This window comes from Martes martes, assembly GCF_963455335.1.
Source record: "Martes martes genome assembly, chromosome: 9".
Lineage (NCBI taxonomy): Eukaryota > Metazoa > Chordata > Mammalia > Carnivora > Mustelidae > Martes > Martes martes.
Window position 1 is genome coordinate 58,516,271 of NC_137896.1, and position 25,696 is coordinate 58,541,966.

Here is a 25,696-nt window from a genome sequence, read left to right on the forward strand (position 1 = left end):
TGAGGCCCACCCTATGACCCTGAGTTATATGTCCGTTCTAACAAGGTCCCTAGCCAGACTTTCAACCACTATCTAATGTGTTCAATTCTGCAGACTCTTTTGGGGTTAGCCCTATTTTCATTTCTATGTCTCTGTCAGGATCAGTGATTGCTCTGGGGACCATGAGGGCAGGTACCATTGCAACATGTCCTTCCTGCCCCAGGCCCTGGCATGCATATGGTTCACATAGGTGCTTCATAAATATATATATTGAGTGAAAGGTTCAAATCTAGCCCTCCCTCTGCTTAGCCATGATATACCAAGTATACTTCAAAATGATCACCTCGAGGTTGGTGTGGGATTACCCTGCTTTTCCCAGAATCCTCACTAAAAAAAACAAAGGATAAGTATTAGAAACACATCCATTTGTGATAAGAAAAGGAAATCTGCTGACACTAACTCGTGTGAAAGGGCAGTCCATTGGAGAACACAGAGGAATCTTGCAGATTTCAGGAGGGACTGCAGAGCCACTTGGGATCTAGAAGTTGATCGGGCATCTGCCCCCTATAGGTCCCCCTGGCTCCATGGCCTCTCACCTCAGCTTCTCCTCAGTCATCTGCTTCCTCTGCAAGCTTCTAAGAAGTGTTACAAACTGAGTGGTCTGGCTGGGGAATGAGCGGAGGCAGGTGGGAGAGGTAGGGCATGGACCACTTCACTGCAGACAGGTGTGGATGAGAGGTCCTGGCCCAGCGACGGCATGTGAAGATTGTATTTGAGAACGATGAGCTCGACAACTGTTTGCACTGTGGACTAGCTCTTTGGGGTCTTCATATTAGTGGTTTTTAACCCAGATGAAAAAAAGCTTCTATTCATAAGACATTCTTTAACAATCTTTAGGCGCCTATCAGGATGTGTTTACTTTCATCCTGCAACAAAGCATATAGGCAGATGCCTTTTTTAAATTATGGCACTCTCCTTGCCTCTCTCTGCTGGGGATTCAATTCCTACTTAGCAGAAGGGGGTCACACAACCAGTTGAAAAGACACTCTGCTGTCCTTTAGCTGCTTTCAGAAAGATGTGTCAAACATGTGTTTTGATGCTTTAGTGAAATTCATTTCACGGTGGGGATATCATGAGATAATTCCATGCAGAATAGCTTGGAGCAAACAGCTATTGGAGTATGCTTTTACCAAAGAATAATATGAACTGTGAGGAAAGATGAAGGTCTGTCACACCAGAAAGTCAGCTAATGCTACCAGTGTAAAACTGCTTTTCCCAAAATAATTCCTCCGTGCTCATAAAAACCTTTAAAATAGTATTTACACAAACCCAAAATGAATTGCATTAGTGTGCCTTTATTCATTCTCTTAGAAAATTATTAAACAAATTAAGGTGTGATTTACAATTCTGTACATGATTATGATTTGAACAGGTGCCGTTTGAGGTTATGGGGCAGCTCAAATAGGATGACTTATTTAATTCCTACTGTTCCTTTGCAAAAAAGGAAGCCACTTTTTGCTTTGTGTTTGCTTGGTTTCCTCTCGGACTTGAGAAAAAGCCCACTTTTAATGTAGCAAGAGTTCAAACATATTCCTCTACAAATTATTATTCACGAGCATTCTGTGATGAATGAAGGCTGTTCCCTTCCATTCCATACATTCTCTGAGTTCCTCTGCAGATAATACTGTTTGTTATCCTTCATGTGGCCAGCTTTTCACGTGACCTGTGCAAAAGTTGGGGAGGGGAGAGACTGTGAATTGGTAGCAATTAACCTCTACAGAAATGGTTTTGTCTCCAAGGTGCTCCAAATCATGGGTTTCAGATCAAGAAATAGCAGATACGTGCTTTGTGTGGAATTTCGTTCCCAGCATATTCATGCCTGTGAATGTGGTATACCCAATCAATGTCAACTACAGCAGGAACCAGACACTCCGTAGGTGAATCTAGACCAATGAAAATTTTAACATATGATAGCAATTTAGAATCTCTCCAATGAGACTCTTTTGCTCCAGTATAGTTTGAAAGTCTCCACGGCTTAATGATTTAGAGCCCAGCGATCTTCGAAAGTCTCTTCCAGGTGACAATGAAACATGCAGTTGTCTGTTCTCCGAAATGCTCTGTCCCTGCAGATACTAACTACATTGTATATTCTTGACCAAATGCATTATACTCATTAGCTTTATTTAAAAATACATCTATTTCCTGAAGACACCTGGTACATCCACAGAAAGTGAATAATTGCAAGGATTGAATGAAATTAAGCACCCCAGATCAGAGATTGTTTTGTGCAAGGATAAGGCACAGCTGGTGCCCTTTTAGAAGGTGAAATAAGACTAATTGGATAATCTAGAAACCAATTAGACTGAAGTAGGCAGAAGTCACTGTTCAGCTGAAAGATATATTCTATGGCAGAGGGAGGAAAAGCTTTTTGTGCATAAAATATGACATGAGGAATTGGAATTCTGTTTGATATGAACTTTAAGGTTTCGGTTCCCTGTAATGGTATAGGACATTAGCCGTCTGGTGCTGAACCTGAATTAGAGGGAGACTGTACTTTTCAGGTACAAGAGAGCATATACATGGGTCTGGCTGTCTCATTAGTGAAAGCAATAAAAGGAAGTTTTTTGTTATGTCAGTTGCAATTAAACATTCTTTGAAAATAAAATGAATTTTAGACCTAATTCTACTCCATAGTCTATGTGGCTATATGTTCAACCCAAATGAAAACCTTAATTATGTTGCTAGTAAAAGAGTCACATGCAGAGGTAAATGTCTTTTGTACATTTACCACATTAGGGAGGCATATACTGTGAATAAATCTAAAAGTGTTGTTGTATTAGCACATACCTACTCAGAGTGCATCTAGAAGAGGGCTGGTCAAAGTAGGCACACCAGCTGTCACCTGTCATAGAAGAAATTAACTGGTCCTTTGGGTGGAGGGTATAAAATTGACCCCATGGCCTCATGTCTATAGTCCACTAACCAACTGGCCTCAACAGCTTTGGACCAAGGCAAAGTAATGTTTGCATTTCATTGCATCTAATATTTGATGTAGTAAACAGCAGAGACCACTGGTCAACCAGAGGGTCAAGGTGTTCCATTATATTTCCAAGATCTGTTCCAGTGCCTGGTACTGACTGGAGCAAAGTAAATATGCAAATATTACATAATCATCACAATGACATAGTAAGACCTCAAGTTGGCCCTAACAAGTTGAACCTAATAACAGGAGGCTCTTCTCTTGGTTATTTCCAGTCTCTGTAGAAATGAGTGAGCCTCTTGGGAAGTTTCTTGGGTGGCAGGGAGCTACTGCAGGACCTGCATGAAGAATGGCAGGAGCCAGACTCTCAGCGTCCACAGGCTGCTGAGAAGGACCTGCCCCCATTGCAGGAGGCCCAGGGTGTGAGCACTCAGGGCAAAGCAAACCCATTGAAGCAGCATATAGGTCCTGAGGGCTCCTGCCCGAGGTCCTGAGACACCTACCACCTCTCTAGAAACAACCAGAGAAGAAGGGCTGAACTCAAGAAAGCTTCTTTGGAGAACCTTCCATACCTTTGGTTGTTTCATCTCCCCTCCTGCTAGTTCTTCACCGTAGTTACCATTCAGCTTTCCCTGTTCAGCAGAGTCTCCTGGCACTACGAGAAACAAGCTGTTGCCAATCTGCGTGTCATTTATCGGACTGATAATCACAGCCTGGGTCGGTTTGCTGACCTGCGGAGTCTGAGTGACTGAGCCCCGGCTGCAGGCAGCGGATCAGTTGGGGCTTGCCGGGGTTTCGGACACCTGTTACCCTATGACAACTTCGTGAAGGGTTGAAGCAAGACGAGCTAGGCAGGAAGAGAGAGGCAGATAGTGTTCAACAGTCGAACCCACATGCATTCAGAAGGTGCGGAAGAGATTCTCTTCCATGGGCCGGGTGACCGGGGACAACATGTGGGCCCTGGGGCCCGAGCATCTGGCCCCTGAGTGTAGCCAGAACCGCCTTGAACCTGTCTATTCTGTCCCAGGGGCAATTCCAGCGAGCGAGCACAGCTCCCGGCAGGACTGAACGCGTGGTGTGAGCGGGAGCGCAGCCGCCACTTCCTCGGGGGTCAGATGGGAGAACGGGGCGTTCCTGGCATTGGCTTCACCGCTCTGCCCTGGGTGGACCTCGGCTCCCAGTGCCGGCCTCAGCGTGCTGGCGGTCAGGCTGAGCGCTGCTGAGGCCTTGGGGCGGGGGGGGGGGGGGTGGGGGTGGGGGTGGGGGTGGGGGGGTGGGAGTGGTGCGCAAGCCCCGCGCGCCCGGACGCTGCTCCCTCTCCAGGCCATCGTGTGACTGCCGTAGCCGCCGCGTCTGGCAGGGACCGAGCTGAGGTTGGCGCGTCGAGGTGAAGCCTTTTCCAAAGAGCCTCCTGCGTGTGGATCCCTGCGCGGCGGGGGCCGCGTCTGTGTTTCCGTCCCCCCTCTGTCTCCGCACGGCGCCGTGGCATCGCCCATGTGATCGCATCTCAGAGCCGCATTTGTGTCCTGCTCCCTCGGAGTGGCTCGCTTATGGTGACCCTGCGGCTTGCGTTTGATGTTATGTGTTCGAGGTAGGCTGTAAATTTTAATAAAATGATGCTTTCATGTGAAAAAAAAAAAAAGAAAGAAAGAAAGAAAGAAAGAAACACACCGTTGGCCTCCTATCATTGCCAGGTCATAAAGGAGTCTCTCCACATGCTCTTCCCCTTGGGTCCTGGCCTGAGAGGGGCCGATGTAATGTCAAGTGTCCCCTACTGGATGGGTTTTTAAAACCGCCAGCCCTGAATAAGGAAATTCAGCTGAAAAGATAAAAAGGGCAAACATTGGCCTCCATCACTTATTTATAAGTCCTTTCCGCTTTACTACCCACACCTACCCCCCTCCCCTGGAAAAAACACCCTCCCCAAGTTTTCAGAACCAGGCTAATTCCTGGTGCAGCTCCCCAAAGTGGAGTCAGATGCCATCTGGTGTTGGTTCCATTGACCTGGCCAAACTTCAAGGCTCAGGTGCGTTAATGAATGTCCTGTGATCTCTCCTCTGGAATTGCTTTTGGAGCTTTGTCTCTGATACCCTGATGATCGTGTCCCCACTGGAGGAAGAGTACTCTCCCTGGAGACCTCCTGATATGCCCCAACAACTACTTTGTTTTTTTTGTTTTGTTTTTTTTAATTTTTTTTTTTAAGTAGGCTCCACACCCAGCATGGAGCCCAGTGTGGGGTTTGAACTCATGACCCTGCGATCAAGACCTGAGCTGAGACCAAGAGTCAAACACCCAACAAACTAACCCACCCAGGCACCAACAGCTATTTTCTAGTGCTGTCACATGGAAGGCAGCCATTGCTGTTTTTTGAATGAATGTCAGCCCTGCTTCCAAAAGTGGTTCCCTAAATGTGTTCAGGTGGTATTAGTGGCAGGGGTGGGCATTTTTTTTTTTTTTTTTTTACTCTTTTAAAGTAATCTCTATGCCCAGTGTGGAGCCCAACGTGAGGCTCAAACTCATAGTCCTGAGATCAAGATCCAAGCTGAGATCAAGAGTCAGATGCTTAACTAACTGAGCCACCCAGGCACCCCCGGGTATCTTTTCTCTTTTCTTTCTTTCTTTTTTTTTTTTTTTTTTGAGGCAGATTTTTAAAAAATTGGTCAAATATGCATAACATAAAATTTACCACTTTAACCCGTTTTAAGTGTATAATTCAGTGGCATTAAGTACATTTACATTGTGCAACTATTGCCATTATTAATCTCCAAAAATTTTCCCTCATCCCAAACTGAAACTCTGTACTCATTAAACAACATCTCCCTATTTTTCCTCTCCCAGCCCTTGGTAATTACGATTCTCTCTGTCTCTCTGAGTTTGACTATACTAGGTACCTAATAAGTGGAATCATACTTTTGTGACTGGCTTATTTCATTTAGCATAATGTCTTCAAGGTTCATCTATATCATACCATGTAATAGACTTTCGTTCCTTTTTAAGGCTGAATAACATTCCAAAGTATATAAATACAAATACTACATCTTATTTCTCCACTCATCCATTGATAGACCTTTGGGTTGCTTCTACCTTTTGGCTATTGTAAGTAATGCTGCTATGAATGGGGAGTACAAATTACAAATATCTGTTTGAGTCTCTGCTTTCAGTTCTTTTTGGGTACTGAAGGGATTCAGTACAAGTCTCCCCAAAATGTGCCACTTAGGCATTGTGGACTGTTTTAAGCTGGAGACAATTGAGACCCTGTGGGCTCAAGAGAAACTTCACTCCTCCCTTAATTACCTAGAAGAGTCTATACTGGGGATCTTTCCCAGAATAAAATTACTACCAGAGATAAATTTTATCTAAGTGACCCATCCAAATGGCAGGGCAAATTCTAATTACCAAACATTTGCCATTTCTTATTGTCCTGTGAATTGCCCTATTCCCCTTTGAAGCCCCAGACTCCTATCCCATTCCTCAGCTCAGGATGGCATATATACCTCATCTTACCTTTCTGTCTTTACACCACTCGTGTATGTGGGGTTCCCATTCTTACAAAATTAAATCTGTTTTTCTCCTGTTAATAGTCTGATGTAAATTTAATTCTGAGGCCATCATAAGAATCTTTGAAGGGTAAAGGAAAATTTTTCTTCCCCAACAGTACATACCCAAGAAGTGGAACTGATGGATCATATGTTAATTCTATTTTTAATTTTTTGAGACACCACCTGGATTTATAGCAGCGGCACCATTTTACATTCCCAACAGCCATGAACAAGGTTCTAGTTTCTTTACATCCTCACCAACAGTTTTTATTTTCTTGTTTTTATTTCTTATTTTTAATAATGGCAACCCCAGTGAGTGTAGAGTGATATTTCATTGTGATCTGGGTTTGCATTTCACTAATGGCCAATGATGTTTAGCATCTTTCCATGTGCTCATTAGCCATTTGTATATCTTCTTTTGGAGAAGATATTCAAGTCCTTTGCCCATTTTCTAATTGGAATGTTTTGTTGTTGCTGTTGTTGAATTGTCAGCAAGTGTTAAGTGTCTTTTTAACCTAGATGAAGAAATGTTTATGAGAGAACTTTGAAGCAGTCAGCAGCCAAAGTAGCAGTTGCCTGACTGAGCTCTTCATTCCACATGCCCTGCATTTATTAGGTCACTTAATATTTACAATAACCACACAATTCCTTGGTAAACGACATTAGCTTGGGAGACAGTAAGCAGTTTGACATCACAGATCAGTGACGTGAACATACAGCTCCTGAGGGCAAGGACGGCCTGGTCCCAGCTGCAGGTTTGGGGAATCACTCCAGGGCAGCGGTTCTCAGCCCCAGTCACCACTGGAGTAATCTGGGGTCGGCCTCAAAAATCCTGATGCCAGTTCCCCTCAAAATTCCCAGGACCAGTGGTTCTCAGTGCCGGGTGTACACCAACATCATTACACTCCTGGGGAGCTTGTAAAAGCCCATTTGCCTGGGCTGCTCTCACCCCCAGACAGATTACATCAGAACCTCTGGGGTTGGCTCTTGGGCGTCAGTATTTCTGAAAACCGCTCGGGTAATTCCAAAGTGCAAGCAGGGTTGAGGACCACTGCTAGTCACCACTGCTGTGACGCGATTTGAAACTTACACATTGGTTTGTATTTGTTGCTTCCTCATTTGTTTCATGGCTTGGTAGCAAGGTGGGAAGAGCGCGTTCTGTATTTCTGTCTTTCAATCTTTTTTTTTTTTTTAAGATTGATTTTATTTATTTATTTATTTATTTATTTATTTATTTATTTGTCAGAGAGAGAGAGAGAGAGCGCGCGAGCGCACAAGCAGGCAGAGTGGCAGGCAGAGGTGGAGAGAGAAGCAGTCTCCCTGCCGAGTAAGGAGCTCATGCGGGACTCGATTCCAGGACCCGGGGATCATGACCTGAGCCGAAGGCGGAGGAGGGTTTTATCTGCTGAGCCACCCAGGCATCTCTGTCTTTCCATTTTTTGATCTAGGGACCCAGCGACCTCATCTCCCCCAGTTCCTCCCCCAACAACCTTCACCGCAGGGCTCAGGGCGCAACCCAGCAAGCAGCCTCCGCCGCGAGCCCGGGGCTCCGGCCCGGCTGTCTCGGCTGCAGTCCCCGAGCCCCTCTGCGCCCCCCGCGTGCCCCGCGCGCCCAGCTCTAAAGTAAACACCGAGCAGCGGCGGCGGCGCCCCGACGGGTGCAGAGCAGCCGCCCGCTCTCTGTCTCGGTGCGGCGGGCGCTGGTCGGAGCCATGGCTGAGGAGGTGCCGGCCTCCCCATCGGGCGGCGGGGGCACCCGGGGCCTGCACAGCGGCATCATCCAGTGGTGAGCCGCCCAGGGCGCCTTCCCACCGGGCCGGGTTTCGCGGTCAAGGCTGGGAGGCGAGGCAGTCTGGCCCGATAGATTGGAAAAGGTGGGGCAGGGAATGGGGGAAACGTCACTCCCTCTGCGGCTGTCCCCAGGACATCGGGCCAGTGCCCAGTGCGAGGAGTGACCGCCGGTGCTACAGGAGCCCTGATAAATAGCGCTAGAAGGACAGGCCTACGCACCCAGAACCAGTGCATTTTGATAGCGGATGGAGCTGGAGACACACACATGCACACGCACACACTGTAAAGGCCTCCTGGTGTGGGTTTTCCATGTGGGGGCTTCCCTGCTGGTCACACTAACAGAGGGAAGCAATCCAGACTGGCCCCACACTGGGGGGCCTGTTGCTTGGACCCACTCTTACATATACATCTGAAGGCACGTGGGCGTTGGCCAGGAGAGGAAATGTTTCCCCTCAGTATGAGATCCAGAATGGGATGTTTTCTAACTTAAAGCAAAGCAATTTTTAGCTTTAACAATGCATTCCACATTGTTTGTGAAATTCACTTCTGGCTATTTAAATAGGGGCAGAAAAACTGGAAAGAAAAATATCATTAGCCTCTGGGACTGATGAACTCATGGGTTTGTAGCTTCTCATAAATAGGAAAATAATTGAAACCAGTCCTAAAATCTAAAACCTAAGTTTTATAAGGTGTACAAATAGCAGATATCTGATTACTTTTTTTCAAAGGTTTTAAGGAATATTTCTCAGGAAAGATTTTCTGAAAAAGTTATGTGAGCAAAATAGAAAAATGAAGGGTGTGTTTGTGATTATAACATGAAAAGGCCTAAGGTTTTACTCTTTTCTTCCAAGAGAAAATTTTTGATATATTTTATCTTGCATAAGAGAAAAAAATCAAAAGAATACATATTAGAGCACACATCAAGTTTTCAGAATACTACGACAGTGCTTTCTTTCTTTTACACTCACTGACTCAGATCCCTCAGCAGAGTGGCTCTTTCTTAGAAGAAAGACCTATAAGGATGCCTTTGTCAACCATTCCAGGTCACTGTTTAGTAAATTAGAGTTTCTGGATTTGCGTTCTATTCCAGAGACTTGAAAGAATGATTGGAGATTCAAACATACCTGGACAGCCTCCTGAGGTTGTCCGGGACATAATGCAGGCCGCCCACAGTGCAGGTGCCCTAAATCACTTAGGATGGTGCAGACCATTTTAGCAGTGAGCCAAACTAATTCAAGTCCTACGCCATGAATTCCTACCCACCCCTACAGGCCTCTAAAACGCAGAGGTCAAGCTCTTCAAGTTTGGGAAGGAGGTGCAGAAATTGAGGTGAAGAGGGCATAGCTGCCTGTGGAGGACTGCTCTTTAGGTATTCAGTCTATGAGGTGAATGTTTAACAGATCATTGGTACTGGTGGTTTTAACACTGGCATTAAAAATATAGCCCAACCACTTTACACCCATTAGGATGGCCATTATCAGACAAACAAAAATAGAAAATAACAAGTTTTGTCAAAAATGTGGAGAAATTGGAGCCCTTGTGCTCTGCTGGTGGAAATGTAAAATGGTGCACCCATTATGGAAAACAATATGGCGGCACCTCAAAAAATTGAAATAGAACTACCATATGATTAGCAATTCCACTTCAGGGTATGTATCCCCAAAGAATTGGAAGCAGGGACTCAAGCAGATTTTTGCATACCTATATGTATAGCAGCATTATACGCAATAGCCAAAAGGTGGAAACAACTTTTTGTACAAAATGTGATACGTACATACAATGGACTATTACTCAGGGTTGAAAAAGGAAGGAAATTCTGATACATGCTAAATATGGATGAAGTTTGAAGACGTTATGCTAAATGAAATAAGCCAGTCATGAAAGGACAAATACTGTGATTCCAATTGTATGAGGTACATAAAGTATTCCCATTCATAGAGGCAGAAAGTAGAATGGTGGGTGCCAGGTACTCAGGGAAAGAGAAGGAAGAGTTAGTGTTTAATGGGTATAGGATTTCAGTTTTGCAAAATGAAAAGAGTTCTTATGGTTGGATGGTGGTGATGTTTGCACAACAATGTGAAGGTGCTTAATGTCACTGAACTGTACATTTTAAAATATAAATTTTGTCAGGTATATTTTATCACAATTAAAAGATAAATATATATTTAAAAAGCCACATACACACACAGTAGAGCCATTCAATTTGTAATCCAGAGCCTTGGCTTCCTGGTAGGTGTTAGAAGATGATCAAGGAGACCAGTTTCCTAGAAGAGTGGCAGTGGGTACTAGTGGGCGAGCTGTCTAGACACTCTGAGTGGAAGAGGGGGCTGGTTATTGTCACATGGAAAAAACTTTCCACTTTTAGCATTGTTTCATTTCTTCATTTTCCAGTCACTGGTTAGGTCCTCAGCATTCCTTGGAGACTTTAGTGCCGCTGTCCTAAACACGATAAATTCTCCAAGGAGAAAGGTCCTGCAAGGAGCAGGACAGTCTTCAGGAACAGAAGTAACAGACATTTTCTGTTTCACAGACAGGAAGGACTGTAGGAATGGAGAGAGAAGTGATCAGACCTTGGGGGGAACACAAAGGGATGAAGAGCAGTGATTTGACTTCCCCTGCTGGGGAGTGCAAACCTAACAGGTCTGACATGGTGGGACCCCTGGCTTCAGACCTCAGATGAAACCACAACACATCCTCTAATCCCTATGCATGCTGAGCTTGGCCATAGTCTAAAATAACTGTCTCCCACATATGACATGGCTTTTTCAAATTTCTGCAGACTGTTGAAATTAATGAAATGCAAATTTATTTTGAAAGATACAGAATTCATAGGAGCTTTTTATCAGGCTGAATCAGGATACTATAATCCCCAGCATGTGTAATTCCCAGCATTACATTTTTCTTTATCATGGAAAGGAGCGCTCAGAAAATGTGAGAATTGCAGGGCTAGGTATGTGCGCTCTGATGTGGGCTACTATCCAGTTGTCCATCGCTCAAAACAAGGAGAAGAACATCATGAATGTTTTTACAATCTTAGCAATCAACTTCATCTGACGGTGCGACCTGGTAAATACCGTTCTTAGGCAGCTAAGCAAGGAATCCAGTGATCTGATTCATCCCACAGCTTTATAATCATGGATCACCAAAACACATTTTAGTGACACAGAGTAAAATGCTTAACCAACCTCACCTGCCAGTAGTTCAGCCCAGCCTTACTGCCTACACAATCCCCCACCGCCATCAGCCTCTCCTTAGACCCACATGTAGTTGAAAGTCAGGCTCATTTACTGCAGATATTTCTTGAGGCCAGTCTACAACAGCGACGTCTTGCTCCTCTGAATATTTTGGAGGTAGACACTAAAACGACACCGAAAAGAGCTTCCGTGTGCCAAGAAGTGTACTAGGCACATCATGTGCTTTTTTTCTAGTCACCAAAGCTCTAGGAGGTATCTCAGAGTCAGAATACAAGCCTATCTGTGCGGTGCAAAATCCAGGGTAATACTTGGGATCATAATTTTGAGGGGCACCTGGAAGACTCCATTAATAAAGCACTGTGACTCTTGATCTTGGGGTTGTGAGTTTGAGCCCCACATGGGGTACAGAGATTACTTAAAATCATTTACTTAAAAAAAAATTCATAGGGGTCCCTGGGTGGCTCAGTCTATTAAGCATCTGACTCTTGATTTTGGCTCAGGTCATGATCTCAGGGTCACGAGATCTAGGCCCAAGTCAGGCTCAGTGCTCAGTAGGGAGTCTGCTTGAGATTTTCTTCCTCTTCTTCTGCCCCTCACTCCCCCCACTCATGCGTGCTCTCTCTCTCTCTCAAATAAGTAAATAAATCTTTTTTAAAAATCATAATTTCCTATGCGTGTGGAGACTAAATGCTGAACCAACTACTATTTGAGCTGAAGTAAAGGCATGACCCAGAACAGATGCTCTTACCAGACAAACTAAAACCTTCTTTCAAACCTTCCATTTTTCCCGGTTAATGTATGCTGGCTGCCCACCACAGGCCAGTCTCTGAAATCTGGCTGGGAACTTTGGGGAACCACCAAAGGCATGGCCAGAAATGATGTGCAGCCAGGATCAAAGCAGCAAAGTCACCATGTGGCGGTTCAAGACTTCAGACCAGAAGGCAGTCCTGTGTTTAGGTGTGTGTCAGAGAAAAGACTCCCATCATAGACCTTTACTGTCGTTCTTACTGATAGTATTATTTGGCCTTGTGTACCCAGATAACAGGCTGACTCAGTAATGTCATTCTGAAAGAGAAAGACAGCTCATAGAGGCCTAGAACAAATGAATTTCTGTGACAAGGAAGAAGGGTCGGCAAAAATTTAAACTAGAGTTCATTTTAAGGAGTGAGTATTTTGCATGTTTCTTTTTTAAGGAGACCATTCCATGACTAAATCAGTAGTAGCTATAAATAAACCACAGTGAGTTTGAACTTAACATCTATCACATTTTCTGGCAGCTCCCCAAGTGTAGCTATCTTTTGTAATACTTCAAGCATAGGCTTTTCATCTATCAACGAGTGGTTTCTTAACAAAATAAATATAAAAATCACCTACTTGTATGAATTTGCCTCTCCCCTCCCCACCAAGAGACATCATCCTCTTTCAATGTGGAGCCAAATAATTGGTGCCATAGCAGCTATATTTAAACCATGAAAGTATGTCAAGCGGCATGTTCTCACAACGATGTCAAGGAGACCCTTGGAAAATCCCCCCAGGCCAGGTACTGCGTTGTATAGTGTCTCCCCAAAATACACATCTTTCTGGAAGCTCAGAATGTGACCTTATTTGGAAACAGAGTCTTTGCAGATGTAATTAATTAAGAGATCATACTGGATTCAGCTGGGCTCTAAATCCAATCACTGGTGTCCTCATAAGAAGAGGAGAAAGGATGCTCAGAGAAGAGAAGCCTCGGTGGAGATGGAGGCAGACATGATGCTCAGAGAAGAGAAGCCTCGGTGGAGATGGAGGCAGACATGAGTGTGACGCACCTACAAGCCAAGGTTGTCCAGTGACCACCAGAAGCCAGGAGAAGAGCATACAACACTTTCCCCTCAGAGCCTCTGGAAAGAACCAGCTCTACCAACACCTTGATTTTGGACTCTCAGCCTCCAGAACTGTGAGAGAACCAATTTCTGTTGTTTTAAGGTGCCTGACCTGTGGTAATTGGTATACCTCAGTATACAGGGTCAAAGATTCCCCCCACCTCCCAAGTATTGGTTTTTCCTTTTACTAGGAAGTCGTTGGGGTTAACGATTGTGTCTTTAGCTCTGAGGGAAAGTAAATTTGTGCCTCCGTGTGTCTCATCCCAGAAAATAAACTGCTTATCATCAATGAGAAAGGAGATGTATTGGTAAATGTCCTACTAAAAAATTCTTCTGTGTTTATAAATTATATTGGCTTGCTCTGCATATTTCTCTAAAAGAATGAGGAGAACTCTGAGAGTCTCTCCTCAACCAGTAAAGGGAGGGTTGGGATCAGCTGTGACTGAGGACCACACTTTCTGACGTCAGTCTTCCCCACTTTTTGCCCCACACGCAAACCAGTTGCAGGAACAGGGACACGGCTGTCCCCACAGGGCTGGCTGTGGGCTGTGAGCCCCAGCCAGAACCCCTTATTGCCAAGGGACTGCCACCTCCCCCCAAGTGTGGGAGCACTTGATCAGTTGAAGACCCCACCTCGAGCAGAGGCCCAGAATGCTCCAGATCACATATAAATGCCACTCAGCTGGAGAATGAAAGTGTATTGCCTGTATCTTGGTGTCTTGCATTTTACATCTTCTTTCAGTTTAAAGAACCAAAATATTGTGGCCTGCCCTAAATGACTCAGATTTTAAAATTGTGCAAACAACTGGGGGAGGGAGACAAAGCATTGCACATGGGCCCTGGGTCACAGGCATAGAGGGACTGGCAAGCCTACAGGGATGGTATAGCTAGTAAATAATCACTTCACAGCTACAGAGATCTTGGCTGCAACCTTTACAATAGGACATAAAACAGTGTCTGCTGAGCCAATAATTTAGGCTTCGTTTTAAGATGCCTACATGCCCAAAACAAAAGCAGACCAACCAAGCAACAAACAAAACAATAATAAAAGCCCACCATGTTGATTATCTAAAGACCCAAAATCAGAATGCAAACCGGCACAGTCACTGTGGAAAACAATATGGAGATTCCTCAAAAAGTTAAAAATAGAACTATCCTATGATCTAGTAAGCACACTATTGGGTATTTACCCCAAAAAAACCCAAAAACCCTAATTCAAAGGGATACATGCACTCCTGTTTATTGCAGTATTATTTACAAGAGCCAAACTATGCAAGCAGCCCTTGTAACCATCAATAGATGAATGGATAAAGAAGATGTGGTATATATATACAAATGAAATATTATTCAGCCATAAAAAAAGAATGAAATCTTGTCATTTGCAATGACCTGGATGGAGCTAGAGGGTATAATGCTGAGCAAATAAGTCAGAGAAGGACAAATACCATATGATTTTCTCCTATGTGGAATTTAAGAAACAAAACAAATGAACAAAGGGAAAAGTAAAGAGACAACCCAAGAAGCAGACTCTTAGTTATAGAGAATAAACTGATGTTTCCCAGAGGGGAGGGGGGAGGGGCTGGATGAATTAGGTGATGGAGATGAAGAATACACTTAAATGCTGAGTAATGTATAGAATTGTTGAATCACTATATGGTACACCTGAAACTTATTATTAACAGTGTATGTTACTGATACTGGAATTAAAATTAAAGATATAATAAAAAAAAAAGACCCACAATCAATATACTTATCTCTAGGCTGAGAACAAAAGGTACCTTGTTGATGCTGGTTGGTGAGCCTTTGCATTCAGTGACTTAAACAGGTTTCATTTCCTTGGATCCCACACCTGTTGATTCTTATCAGAATTTTCCACCCTAGAGAAACTGATGCCAATTTCCTCTGCCTTTTCTTTCTCTCCCCCAGGTTGGTTGACAATTTCTGTATCTGTGAAGGGTACAGTGTGCCTCGCTGCCTGATGTATGAGATTTATGTGGAGACCTGTGGTCAAAATGCGCAGAACCAAGTCAACCCAGCCACATTTGGAAAGGTAGGTTGTGAAGAAAAAAAGTATGCAAGTGAATTGATGAGGCAATATTAAAATTGATTTGGGTCTGATGGGTTCTCAGTGGGAATAATTGGCTTCACTCTGGGAAGCCAACCAGATGGGTAATATACTCCTTCATCTTCCTTGAAAAGCCATTCTGTCCTTTGTCCACGCTTTGCAGTGAGGGGCCAGGAAAGGTAAGGAATGAGTGGTACCTAAGAAAATACAACTGTGGCAGCTCCAAATATTTCAAAACTCAGCCAGGTTTGCTGGGCCACTATTCCCTGCATAGAAATGCCAACACTTGGGGTGCCTGGGTTGTACAGTCAATTAAGTCTGACTCAATTTTGGTACAGGTCTTGGGCTCAGGTCGTGAGATGGGGCTCCATGATCAGCGGGGAGTCTGCTCTGGATTCTCTCTCCCCATCCCTCTCCCCTTCCCGCTCATGCACACTCTCTCTCTAAAATAAGTAAGTCTTAAAAAAAAAAAAAAGAAAAAAGAAAAGAAATGTCAACATTCAGCACCACACAAACTCCAAGAGCCACTTGTGGTATCAGAGAGCTTCCTACAATTTGGTTGTACTTAGAGAATTCATTGGCTATCAAATATCTCCTCTGGAGGTTCAGAGCTCTGTCAGGAACTTTGTGTAGATCATATAAGATACAGCAAACACTTATTAGCACAAGAATAGTCTGCTGAGACCCTCCACATACAGCAAATATTTATTGAACAGCTGCTCTGTGCCAGGCACTGTTACAGATGCTGGGAATACAATAATGAACAAGACAGAAAAGTTCTTGCCCTTACTAAATTTATTATAGCTGGAGGAGACAGATCCATAAGATAAAATACATAGTATATGAGAGTAGTATAAATGCTGAGGGGACTAATAGAATAGAAGGAGATAAGGAGTATGTGTGTGTGTGTAAGAGTTGTAATTTTAGGGAATGCAAACAGGGAAGGTCTCCCTCAGAAGTAACATTTGAGTCCAGACTTTGAAGAGATAATGCAGTGAGTATGTAGATATGAACAGAGTAACGCAGGCAGAGCCAGTGCAAAGGCCCTGAGGAAAGAAGGAGCACAAACAGCAAGGAAGCTGCAACTGCTGGAGGGAGGCATACAGGGAGAGAACCAGGATGGTCCTCAGGACCTTGAGGTCAAATCAGTCAAATCAGGGAGGCAAGAGGAGCCAGGTGTGCAGAGAGTGGGCAGGGAAATAGAGATCAAACTCTGGATATATTTGGGAAACAGAGCCAGTGGGATTTGTTGATGGAAATAATTAATAGAATCACAGGACTTAATCATTATTAAAGTAACAATAATAATTTCCAGTCATAGAGTTGTATTTATTTTCAAGGCACATTTCCAGCCAGTTCTTAGAAATAAACAGACAACATCTGGAAATAAGTTAAAAGGAGAATTTTTTTTTAAAGGAAAAGGGATATCTCATTAAATACTATTGTAAAAGAGATATCTCATTAAATACTATTGTAAAATACTATTGTAAAGTTTAGGCTTCATGGAGTCTAGTCCATTGCTGTTCAACAGAAATGTAATGGGAGCCACAGATATAATTTAAAACATCTTAGTATCCTCATTTTTTAAGGGTTTTAAAAGGTGAAATTAATTTTTTATTATTTTGAAATTTTATCAAAAATATTCAAAATACTATTTCAACATGGAATCAATGTTATGAAATCATTGAGTTTTTTTTTCATTCTTCATGCCAAATCTCAAAAATCTGGTGCGTATTTTACATGTAGAGCCCATCTCAGTTTGGACCAACCACATTTCAATTGTGTAGTAACCACATGTGGCTGGTGATTCCCATCTCAGACAGCTCACAACTAGATTCTAAGTCACCAGGCCATCTCCTTCCTTTCTCTCTAGTATATCCTTAAACCACTGGGTCTCTGCTTCTCTCCACTGGCCTGCCCCATGCCCCTTCCCAGAAGCCAGCTTCCTTCACTGGCTTCCTGATTTCTCATTATGGCTGCTTGGATGGTGCTTTCCATGATGTTATGCCTGACCTTCCGCCCCAGTGACAAATACTGTAACAGTCTGTGGGCAAGAGAGGCCTGCAGGAAAGACCTATGGGTGGGGAGGAAACAGTTGGCATCTTTAATGCTTTGTCTTGTGTCACAGCCATTGGCTGAAGCAGGTAGCATTAGAAGTCAAGGAAACAAACCAGGACCAGTGAAGGCTGAGGATCGCTCAACTAGTCGCAATGCTTGGGTGGTGTTTTGGGGGAAAAAAAATTTTCCTCTACTCTTGCAGATTCTTTTGTTTGGCCTCAGATTTAAATTGACAAGAGACAAATTAACAGGAGAAAATCAAATTTAATTCTGTATGCATGGGGGCTCACTATGTTCTACCTGGCAGTCAGGCAGTTGAAGCTTCTATACCATCCAGAGCCAAGGAGAAGAGGGTAGGAAAGTGGGACTTCAAAAGCGAAGGAATACAATTCATAGGAAAATGAAAAATAGTTAATGTTTGGTAAGCAAATGTTAGCTGGGCCATACAGAAACAATGAGAGGAATTTTAACAAACAGATTTTGCTAAATTCTTGTCTTCCACACCTCCTTCATATTATACTGTAGTTATCTACAGTGATACCTCCTTTAGAAGATAGCAGGTCCTCTAAATTCTTTTAGGCAATTAGGGGAAAGGTCAAAGTTTCTTCCTGAGCCTTCTCTTTCTTAAAAATAATCAGTCAAGGGGCGCCTGGGTGGCTCAGTCTTTAAGCGGCTGCCTATGGCTCGGGCCATGATTCCATGGTCCTGGGATCTAGCCCCGCATCGGGCTCCCTACTCATCGGGAAGTCTGCTTCTCTCCCTCTCCCACTCCTCCTGCTTGTGTTCCCTCTCTTGCTGTCTCTCTTTTTGAAATAAATAAATAAAATCTTTTTTTAAATTAGCCTAAAATAATCCACATGCCAAAGTGATTCATTTCTGGATGGCAAATTTTGCGCCCTTCCAGTGTCTCCTGAATTGTGGATCAGACCTCTTTCCACTTGTTATTCTCTCAAAAATATCCTTGAGTTCAAAGAGAGCTTGGAAGTCACCTGGTCCACCTCCAAACTCAGTGCAAGATCCCTTTGAAAGTACCTCTGGCTGGAAGTTTAGTGAGAACAAAATGCACTCTCTGGGCAGAGACAAGTCACGGGGTATAGAGCTGGGTGATGGGGCAGCACACTTCTGTGTTCTTCCTTTGGGCAAACACAGTCCTGCCCCAGGATCTTGCTTGGCAAGTAGAGCACAGGCTGATGAGAACCTGCTCGACTCCTCCTCAGGGACCTTGGGGCAGCTCACAATCTGCACAGCCATACTGCTTTGGGTAGCCACCTGGCTTGGGCTGAAATGATATGGGTAACCAGGAGCTTGCTGACTGGGCCACAATTATGCCAATTCAGTATCTTCCATCAGTCCCTTCAGTCTTCCTTTTTATGTGTGCCTTCTCCTTCTTTTTGGTGGCCCTCGGGTGGACAGAACTGAATTAGTTCATGACACACTGTCATCATGGGTTTATGCATGGCCTACTTCCATCTAGGTGTTTAATTCTTATCAACAATCTGGTAAACATCTGTGAGCCTACCACCCCAAATGAAGCACCACACCAGTTGCCCCATACCCCATCTCCCTGCCCTGCCCCACTGGTGAGAACCATCAAAAAAGAAGTTTTAGTGCATTTGTGTGTGTTTTTTAACCCTTTAACCACCTTTACCCCTTTTGCCCACTCCCAGTACATGCCCCTTGCCTCTGCCCACCACCAACCTGTTTTCTGTATCTGTGAGTTTGTTTTGTTACTGTTTTGTTTTTTAGGTTCATTTGTAAGATCCTATTTGACTTTCATCTAACTGATTTCATATATATATTTCTAAAAAGCATATTTTAAATTTTTGTTGCTCAGCTTTTTAAAAGGGGGTATGTTATTTGTCATCTTTGGGACTTTGTCCATTTAATATTGTATTAAGACTCATCTTAGATTCATTTGACCATTGGGTAATAGTTTCCAATTTACTCATCTGCTGTCCTACTAATATCCATTTGGGTTATTTCCAGATTTTGCTGTTGTGAATGCTCACGTGTGTATTTCCTACTATGCACATAAAGATGTTCTCTTAGGCGTTTATGTCCAGAGATGAACCTTGCAAGCGAAGGAGGTGTGAGACTGTGATGTCTGGGGATGGGGCCAAACTATTTTCCAAAGTGACTGCTCCAGATCATCCTCCCACAAGCAATTCTATGGATTCCAGTGTTGTTTCCAAAACATTTACATTTTTAGATCCACTCCTCTAGCCCAAATCTTCATCCCTGAAATGGAGTCATTGGTGGAAGTCCTGAACTTTTGGTAATAATAAAATACTTAGGAGAATTTTCTAATATAGCAGCTGCTCAAATATATTGGAACCAAGTTTTTACATCTGCTTGTCTCCCCTCTCCACACTGAATATTCCTCAGCTCCCAAATTTTTACCTTCCTGCCCACTTGTTTCATTATTACTTCAATTTACTGATGTTCTTCTTAAAATGTAGGTAGCCCCAAGGGTACAACCCGGTGCCTTAGGAGTGCTCAGATGACAGGGGTTCTTGTTTTTAGGGGGGGGGCAGGGGGCTACTATTGGCTTTTATCCTTCTACAACACTTTGTTGGTTTCATTTTAAGGTTGCGGTCAACAGAAATACCCTTAAGTATTTTTCACATGAGTTAAATACAAAGTATTTGTATGTATTTACATAAATATAAAGTATTATTCTCAGATTATTGTTGTTATGCAGGTAACTATTTGAACCTAGGAGCGGCCACTCTTATTCCTGTATTTTAGCTTCTTAGTTTCAACCTACAGTTCTGTTCACCAGTATCTTCTTGACTCTTGTAGGTCATCCAGTCTTTTCCCATATTTGAAATGCATATCTCTTATCCCTCATTCAAGAAATGAAAGCAATAGGAGTACATGCAAGACATTGAGTACACTCTGTGCTTGCAAGGTGTCCCTGAATAAGGTTTTCCAGCCAGCCAGGCAATCCCTCGGTTAGTTTATCAGTCAGCCCACACCTGGTCATTTCATCACAGGGCAGCCTGGGACACTTCCTCAAGGGGACCCAGTCCTGGGTAGCCTGGCTCTACAGCATTTTCTTTATCTATCTGCCCAGCAACTTGATCAGATGGAAATAGTGTGACTTGAGCATGACATGTTTAGTCTCTGTAAGATCTCCATTTCCTTTTCTAAGAAATCAAAGCCTATTTTTCAAAATCTTTTTCAGAGTTTCTTATAAGTTGTGTTACCTCTAGGGTAGTCTCATGGCAGAGCATTCCAAAGGAAAACTTAAAAAGAGACTCAACTGTGTAGCAATGGGGCATTTATTTAGCATTTTTCATCTGAATACTTGCCTTAGAATCCATTCTTCAAGACAACTAACTTTCAGTTCTCGCTGGGGGTTTGCCTGAAAAACAGGCCATTCAGTGGAGTCCCTGTTGGGAAGGGACCCTTACTGCCGAATTTGTGACTAATGGACTAGGGAGAGGAAGGGGAAAAGGATATGATCCCAAAGCATGTTTATAAGAGAAACAACAAAATACCCAATTCTCATTTCCTCCCTCTTCCCCTGGGAATGGAGTTGATTCCACATTCCACATCAAGTTCCTGTGCAGATGTCGGAATGTTTCTTGCCCTTTTTGGCAGCCCCTGGCATATGATGGGTAGTGTTCATTCTTGGTGCAAGTGATATCTCACATGGATTAGGGAATTTCCATAACACTGACTTCCTTTTTAAAAATAACATTTACTGATGTTTTTCTGATTGTAAAAGTATTACAGTCCCTTTATAGAAAGTGTAAAAATTAGAGAAGATTATAAAAAGAGGAAGATAAATACTGGCTATAGCCTCATTCTCCAGAGCTGTAGCCACACACATATAATTTATTTGCATGCTTGCACACACATGCACACACGTGTGACCAGCAGGAGCTAAGGGACTAATCACACAGTGATTTTGCCTTCATTTCCCATGGTCCTTTGAACCTGCTCATTGGGTGGTTCTTCCTTCACTCCTGAATGAGCACGTGAGCACGAAGTGTGACCTCTCTAGTCCTTGCATGATACAACGCCCTGTTGTCACTCTTGATTTACTATACAGTATCAGTCTGATGCTTAGTATGTCCAGTTCTGTATAATATCAAAACTGAATTAAGTTTAAAGTGTAATCTTTTTCTTATCTCCTCCAGGACAGTTTCTTGCCTGTAAAGAACTAGGCATTGGGGCTGCTTCTTCCCTCCCTACCCCTCCTCCCCAAAACATGCTGGGGAGTTTTACCCCTCTGGAAGCAGGGGAGGTAAAAGTGGCTGGAAGGTTCCTACTGCTCAACTTCACACTTTGGGGGCCAGGCAGACTGTTTCCTGGTCCCTTTGGTGGTTTCTTCAGAGCAGCCTGTGGGAATGTTCTAGTATGCATTCCTTGTATTGGTGAATGACTCTTTCTGTAGCCTGGCTGTCCCTTCTGGGGGCCTTTTGCTGGACAGAGTCTGGGCTCTCCCACATGTTAGCTCTTTCTCACATGTAGACCACTTCTGGCCATAGGAACTACTCAGCCATTCTTGGTCTAAACAGCCTGTGGTTGTGCCGGCTGAAATCAGGGTGGTAGCAGCTCTCCTCTGCCTGTCCACCAAGTGCACTGGCCAGCCTGTCTATACTCTATTAGGAGTCCTATGCCATAGCCACTAACAATGGGGGCCTCCCAAAGAGTTCAAGTGAATCTGTGAGCCTTCTTCTGCTAGACCTGAGTCACACTCTGTCTCACACACCCTTCACAAGTAAGAAGGTTGTCTTGCCATAAGAAATCCCATTAGATCTCTTCTTCTCTCTATTTCATCGTGAGCGATTTGAGTTAAGGACTTATCAGGGTTTTAAAAAATCAATTTTAGCTAATGCGTGTCTCACAATTCACTTTGCTACCTGATGTCTGTTGTGTGCATGTCTCATCCTGTTGTAAAGATACTACGTGGATGAATGGACTGAAAGATTGATGTATGGATAGGTGGGCCCAGAGGTGAATGGACAGGTGGATAGACAGAAAGACAGCACGTAATATGGTAATTTTTATGATTTTTTCATCATAATAAGTATACTCTTTAATTCCTATTCCCTTTTTCCCCAACCCCCTACCCACCTCCCCTCTGATAACCATCAGTTTGTTCTCTACAGTTAAGAGTCTGTTTCTTGTATTGTCTGTCTCTCTCTCTCTTTTTTCCTGTGCTTGTTTTGTTTCTTAAGTTTTACCTATGAGTGAAATTTGTCTTTCTCTGACTGAGTTACTTTGCTTAGCATTGTATGTTCTAGCTCCATCTAAGTCATTGCAAATGGCAAGATTTCATTCTCTTTTTTTAAATTAAAATATGATGTATTATTTGTTTCAGGGGTCACTAAATAATATTCCATTATTAGGCTGCTCCCATAGCTTGGCTATTATAAATAATGCTGCAGTAAATATAGGGGTGCATATATCCTTTTAAATTCATGGGGTCTTTTTGTTTTTGTTTTTGTTTTTTGGGTAAATACCTAGTAGTGTGATTACTGGATCATAGGCTAGTTCTATTTTTAACCTTCTGAGGAACCTCCATACTGTTTTCTGCAATGGCTGCACCAGTTTGCATTCCTACCCACAGTGCACCAGGGCTTCCTTTTCTCCACAACCTCGCCAATACTTGTTTCTTGTGTTGTTGATTTTGCAACATAGTATACTTTTTAACAACACTAAGTCTGGAATCCAGCTAATTAGGTTATAACCCTGGGCAAGTTATTTCATCTTTTTGTGCCTCGACATCATCAACTGTAAAATGAAACGATTCATAATGTTAATAACAGTACCTGCCTTATGAGATGTTTTTAAGAAATAAATGAGAGAACGCATATAAAAAGAATTGAGTGGTCCTGGCACATAGGAAACACTCAAGAAATAATTAACTTTTATAATCACATAACCATTTATCTAAACTTAGAATATCATAAACATTTTCACACTAAAATATTTTAAAGTAAATGTTGTAAAATGGTTCCAAATACTCTTTGGATGTACCAGAATTCATTTAACCATTTCCCTTATTGGAAATTTTGGTTGTTCATAATTTTTGTCTATTCTACCATAAGTCTCCATCTGTATGTGGTAACTTCCTTAGGAGGGATTCTAGACCATTGTAACCAATACTTAGCCCTCGTGGTAGTTCCCGATATTCTTTTTTTTTTTTTTTTTTAAGATTTTATCCATTTACTTAACAGACAGGGATCACACGTAGGCAGAGAGAGGGAGGGAAGCAGGCTCCCCACTGAGCAGAGAGCCGGATGTGGAGCTCGATCACAGGACCCTGGGGTCACGACCTGAGCCGAAGGCAGAGGCTTTAACCCACTGAGCCACGCAGGTGCCCCAGTTCCTGATATTCTTAACCAAATCCCTAATATTTTTAACCTAGAAAATTTGTTAGTTAAGAACTATATTTAGCTGTTTACAGTGCACTTGGGTGGCTCAGTTGTTTAAGCCACTGCCTCTGGCTCAGGTTGTGATCCTGGAGTTCTGAGATCAAGTCCCACATCAGGCTTCCTGCTCAGCGGGGAGTCTGCTTCTTCCTCTGAACTTCTCCGTTCTCATGCTCTCACTCTCTCTCTCTCTCAAATAAATAAATAAAATCTTTTTTTTTTTTAAAGAACTATATTTAGCTGTTTCCACTTGCACTTATTGGATGATTAGGGAAGGTAAGCACTTTTGCATGTGTTTTGGTCATATGCATCTTGTGTGTATACATATTATCCCCGGACTACTTTCTATTGCAATATTGTTGTTTTCCCATTAATTTCTGTGAGTTGTCCATCTATTAAATATATACATTTCTTACTTATTACATTTTTTGGAAATAATTATCTCAGTTGGTTTTTAAATTTAACTATGGTGTACCTGATCATAAAATGAAATCACAGGATAGTCTGGGGTTGGAATTACTCAATAAAATAAAATGTGCAGATTATTATACTGCCAGGCAACTAGGCAATTTCTTTCTGCTTCTCCCTCTAAAACACCAGATTATTTCCCAGGGCCTTGAATCTGAGCCTGCTGCATAATTTATAATAATTCTTTTAGGTACCTACTATTTTACAACTAGCATAGAGTGAAGGTGTTAAGTGATTTTCTTAAGAGGTGATGGAATTTTTAGAATCTGTGGTTGATAGTAGGAATTTTGGGCTTCTAATTCTGCATTTTTAGACTTGCTGACTTTTTCTTTTATCATTTATTCTTCATTTGCACATTTTGGACTTCTTCCCTGAAGGAACCTCTCAATTTGGCTGCATAACCTTGGTGTTTAATTGTACAAGAATTGCCTTTCTTGTTCCTTCATTTTTTCTTCCTCTGTACCCGGGCTTGGGTGGCTTCCCGTAGGAAGAGGTAGGGCCTAGAACCAGGTAAGAGAAACATTACATGCCACTGTCAAACCCTGCTGCTTAGAAGTTAAGAAAAAAAGAAATAGCCAGGGAGAGGGATGCCTGGGTGGCTCAGTCAGTTAAGTGTCTGCCTTCAGCTCAGGTCATGATCTCAGGGTCTATGGGATAGACCCATGCATCAGGTTCCCTGTTCAGAGGGGAGTCTGTCTCTCCCTCTCTCTGCTCCTCCCCCACTCCTGCTGTCTCTCACGCTCTCTCAAATAAATAAATAAAATCTTTAAAAAAAAAAAAAGGAAAAAAAGAAAGAGGGATGTAACAAGAAACAAGCAGAAGCAGAAGCTGAATGATTATGGAGGGAACTAGAGAAAAATAGTGGAAATCATTACTTGACTGCTTCAAACACCATGCCATCCATGCTCTGTATTTTTCTAATTCCACCATGCTCCAGGATTTCCACTTTCAACAAGACATGCACTTGGATACCATGCATGTCATGAACCTCTTCTAATTAGGAAACTGGGACAGGCTTCTATTTTTTTAAAATATAATATGTCATAAATATAATGTCAGTGCTGACAAAACACATCAAAAACATATCTGGGAGATGAGAAGTTGAGTCAGAAGTAGCTATGTTATTCGGTATTTTAATAGCGTTTGCTACCAAAACCTTTAAAACAAAAAAATTAGGTAAACAAGTAAATAATAAAAAATGAAAATGACTATCACATTGGAAAAAGAGGAAAATGGTTAAATTATGGCAGCTCACATGCTGGACTCTTATGCAGCTATTTCTTGTTTTTAGAGAATTCTTAATGACAAGGGGAAATGTTTATGGTACACTGTAGAGGGGAGGAAGTCAAAAGCAAAACTGTACACATGCTA

General features: G+C 42.8%; 1 protein-coding gene across 1 annotated transcript in view; it reads left to right on the forward strand.

Moving 5' to 3' along the window:
• Nucleotides 1-8,210: 8,210 nt before the first annotated feature.
• RFX8 (regulatory factor X8) overlaps nt 8,211-25,696 on the forward strand; it is a gene marked incomplete at both ends in the record, with an annotated part of 66,075 nt that continues 48,589 nt past the window's right edge. Inside the window, 2 exons of the mRNA XM_080812775.1 lie at nt 8,211-8,284; nt 15,272-15,395. Of these exons, the coding sequence (XP_080668901.1) occupies nt 8,211-8,284; nt 15,272-15,395 (198 nt within the window). The remainder of the gene's footprint in view (nt 8,285-15,271; nt 15,396-25,696) is intronic.